Source organism: Terrapene carolina, unplaced genomic scaffold, assembly GCF_002925995.2.
Source record: "Terrapene carolina triunguis isolate 2854851 unplaced genomic scaffold, T_m_triunguis-2.0 Scaffold35722, whole genome shotgun sequence".
NCBI lineage: Eukaryota > Metazoa > Chordata > Testudines > Emydidae > Terrapene > Terrapene triunguis.
The window spans coordinates 1-4,438 of NW_020700073.1; the positions used below are offsets into that span (position 1 = coordinate 1).

The window sequence follows — 4,438 nt, forward strand, 5'->3', positions numbered from 1 at the left end:
GGGAGAGAACCCAGGAGTCCTGGCCCCCAGGCCCCCTCTGCCCACACTGCACCAGGATAGAACCCAGGAGTCCTGGCTCCATGCCCACTCTAATCACTAGATCCCACCCCACTGGAGGAGCGACAGGGGTGTTATGAGCACAGTGGGTGGGGGTCGGGACAGATGTGTGTATGTGGGGGGAGCACTGCGGGTAGCAGACAGGGGCAGGGGGCACAGGGGGAGTTAAGGGGGTACCTGCATGGCCGTCCGGAAGCACCCCCCGAAGGCGTGCAGCACTTGGAGGCAGGGAAGGTACAGGGGGTTTGGGGGGTTCAAGGAGCATAGGGGGATTTGGGGGACACAGGGGGGCACAGAGGGTACCTGCATGGCCGCCCGGCCATGCAGCACTCAGAGGCAGGGGAGGTAGAGGGGGTTTGGGGGATACAGGGGGACACAGAGAGGTACAGGGGGGTTGGGGGACTCAGGGGTACCTGCACGGCCGTCCGGAAGCGCCCCCCGAAGGCGTGCAGCACGGCACACACCTCCTGCAGGCAGAACAGCGCCTCGTCCTCGCAGTAGAAGTCGCGCAGCGCGGCCGTGGCCTGGCGCAGCCGCTCCAGCTCCGCCTGCGCCGCGCCCAGCTCTGCCTGCGCCAGCTGCAGGAAGGGCTCCAGCTGCTCCGGGCCCAGCTCCGTCAGGCTGCCGCGGGCCCCCGCCAGGCGCTCCCCCAGGCCCTGCAGCTCCAACGCCACCTCCTGCTCCTGGATCCTGCGCACGTGGACGGGGCGAGGGAACCCGTCAACTCCATGATGCCCCATCTGCCCTCCCACCCACTGGGGCAGGCCCACGGGGCTCCAGCCCCACCCTGGGGAGAGCAGAAACCCTGCCCTGGGGCAGAGGGGCCCACAGGGTACAGCTCTGGGCGCTGGAGGGGGAGCTCACCGTGACGCCAGCCCCACGTGCTCCAGTTTGCTCGGGAAATCCAGCAGACTCCTGTCCTTCCGCTCAGCCTCCTGGGGCAAGAGACAGAGTGACCCCTGCCCCGCACAGCGCAGCCCCCCACCCCATCCCCACAGCACCTAGCGACCCCCCACCCCAAAGCACCACCCACACTTCCCGGAGCAGAGCACTTCTCCCACCACTCTGCCCCCCACAGCACCCACTGCCCTTCCATCCAGGAGTGCTGCCAGCTTTTCTGCCGCCCTAGGCAGCGGAAGGTCCCACCCCGAAATGCCACCCCCCACAGAGGCGGAGGAAGGACCCGCCGCTGAAATACCGCCGCGGTCGCCGCCCCCCAAATTGTAGCGCCCTCGGCGACCGCCTAGGTCACCTACTGGGTTGCGCCAGCCCTGCTTCCATCACTCTGCCCCCCACAGCACACCACCACCTCACTACACAGCACCCCCACAACACTCCCCTGCCCCCCCCACAGCACAGCACCCTCCCACCACCGCCCATGCAGTAACATACACCCCCATTCTCCAACACTGGGAATATTTTTCTACATTTCTATGAAGCCCATGTGTGCCTCAGTTTCTCCTCTATGCTGCATTGTTACCAGTGGGGGGGGAAGGGCTGTTTGCCCTCAGGTCAGGCAAAAAGACGTAGGTGGGTGTCGTCTAGCTGTCTGGGCCTCAGCCTCCATATCATACACCTGGGGAAAGTCTGCACCACTGCACACGCTCAGAATTCACGTACTCCGCAGATTCCCCCCCGCCCCCCGAGGTCACACGGCAATTACGCCCACATAGGGCTGCTGTGGCACCAGGATGGGCAGGGATGGTGTCCCTAGCCTCTGTTTGCCAGAAGCTGGGAATGAGCGACAGGGGATGGATCACTTGATGATTCCCTGTTCTGTTCATTCCCCCTGGGGCACCTGGCACTGGCCATTGTCAGCAGACAGGACACTGGGCTAGATGGACCTTTGCTCTGACCCCTTATGGCCGGTCTCATGTTCTTACGCACCACAGGGCAGTGGGCTCATGGGCCGGAGCAGCCAGCCGTGGAAGGGGAGGGGGCAGAGGCTGCGTTCCTCACAGCGCCCTGCCCGCGGGGCGAGGAGACACAGGATATGTGGGGGGGACAGACTGGGGTGACAGCACTGAGCCAGGGGCTGGGGGGGTGCAGGGACCCACGTGGAAAGGGGCAGATGTGCCTGACTGATTGGGAGAAGCTTGGGGTCAGCCAGCGTCTGCACGGGGGAGGCTCCCCAACTCCCTAACAATCCCTCCCCCCAAAACACCTGTTCCATACTTCTCCCATTGACACCATCAACCCTCCAGGTTCACACATAAGAACAGCCGTACTGGGTCAGACCAAAGGTCCATCTAGCCCAGTATCCTGTCTTCCGACAGTGGCCAATGCCAGGTGCCCCAGAGGGAGTGAACCTAACAGGTAATGATCAAGTGATCTCTCTCCTGCCATCCATCTCCACCCTCTGACAGACAGAGGCTAGGGACACCATTCCTTACCCATCCTGGCTAATAGCCATTAATGGACTTAACCACCATGAATTTATCCAGTGCTCTTTTAAACACTGTTATAGTCCTAGCCTTCACAACCTCCTCAGGCAAGGAGTTCCACAAGTTGACTTCCTTTTATTTGTTTTAAACCTGCTGACCATTAATTTCATTTGGTGGCCCCTAGTTCTTATATTATGGGAACAAGTAAATAACTTTTCCTTATTCACTTTCTCCACATCACTCATGATTTTATATACCTCTATCATATCCCCCCTTAGTCTCCTCTTTTCCAAGCTGAAAAGTCCTAGCCTCTTTAATCTCTCCTCATATGGGACCTGTTCCAAACCCCTAATCATTTTAGTTGCCTTTCTCTGAAGCTTTTCTAGTGCCAGTATATCTTTTTTGAGATGAGGAGACCACATCTGTACGCAGTATTCGAGATGAGGGCGTACCAACGATTTATATAAGGGCAATTAATATAGTCTCAGTCTTATTCTCTATCCCCTTTCTAATGATTTCTAACATCCTGTTTGCTTTTTTGACCGTTTCTGCACACTGCGCGGACATCTTCAGAGAACTATCCACGATGACTCCAAGATCTTTTTTCTGACTTGTTGTAGCTAAATTAGCCCCCATCATATTGTATGTATAGTTGGGGTTATTTTTTCCAATGTGCATTACTTTACATTTATCCACATTAAATTTCATTTGCCATTTTGTTGCCCAATCACTTAGTTTTGTGAGATCTTTTTGAAGTTCTTCACAGTCTGCTTTGGTCTTAACTATCTTGAGCAGTTTAGTATCATCTGCAAACTTTGCCACCTCACTGTTTACCCCTTTCTCCAGATCATTTATGAATGAGTTGAATAGAATTGGTCCAAGGACTGACCCTTGGGGAACATCACAAGTTACCCCTCTCCATTCACACCCAGGCTCCTTCCCTCTCCCTCAGCTCCTCCGTTACCCCGACTCCCCCCAGCCGCTGGGGGACGGGAAATCCGGTTCGGTCTCAGCGCTCTGTAGTAACATGCCTAGTACGGAATCTATTGGTCAAAAACGTTTCCTGACTCTTCCCCATTGGCCGTACTGTCGCAGACACACCTGCTGGTGGGTGTTTCGAAATAAATTACCAAAACCATCGAAACTGGCGCAATGATACTGTGGTATTTTGACAAATGAAACAGGCAGAATTGTTTATTTTGGGGGCAGAATCCCCCCAGGAGCGGTACCATGACCCAGACTTCCCCACCTCTCTGCCGGGAGCCGAGCAGCAGGAGACGGGGCTGGGGTGGGGTGGGGGATAAGCGTGGGCTGTGGGAAGCAGTCGGGGCTCACCTGGGGGTCAGACAGACACACGGCGCTCGAACACGGCGCTCACTGCAGCCCCGGCCGCGCGGCTCTGGCTGACCGACCATCAGGGCTGGGTTCCCTAGGGGTTCCAGGTGCCTGGTAACCTGGCTGTGCCAACACCTGGGAGCGTCGCTGCCCATGCTGGGCAAGGGGCACTGATCCCTGCGGTGGGGGCCCGGCTCCCCCAGGGCAGAGCTCACGGGGGGGGCAGCAGGCCCAGAGGTCCAGTCTCAGTGGGGCCACAAGCCTCAGCCTGGAGGAAGAGTGAGCCCCCAGGGGGTCCAGCACACTGATGGGGTCCCCCCCCAGACTGCTCCAAAACAGGGGCATAACCCCGATCCTGTGGATCCGCGACAGCCCCAAGTCCCCCCCCCACCAGCTGCACCCCCGCATGCCCATACCACCCCCACAACACAGCCTCCCTCCTGAGTCCCTGTTCCCCCCTCACAGCCCTGACTCTGGGGGTGAGCCCCCTTCCCCACTCACCATGGCCACGAAGTGCAGCAGGTCCATGCCTGGCTTGTTGGCCTTGGTGTCTGCCAGTCTGAGGAGAGAGGCCATCCGGAAGCCTGCGGCATGGCCAGCATAGCCCCCCTGACGAGAAAAGTGCACCCCATGGAAACAGGTACCCCCAGCGGCCTCCCTCC

The 4,438-nt window shown here is 58.7% G+C and overlaps 1 protein-coding gene across 1 annotated transcript; it reads right to left on the bottom strand.

The window, feature by feature from the left end:
• Positions 1 to 470: 470 nt before the first annotated feature.
• Positions 471 to 4,385, bottom strand: LOC112124297 (FH2 domain-containing protein 1-like; the record flags this gene model as incomplete). Its single annotated transcript, XM_026646613.2, has 3 exons — positions 471 to 747; positions 922 to 992; positions 4,278 to 4,385. Coding segments are annotated over 3 exons (456 nt in total), but the record flags the coding sequence as incomplete, so codon positions are not given.
• Between the last annotated feature and the right edge of the window lie 53 nt (positions 4,386 to 4,438).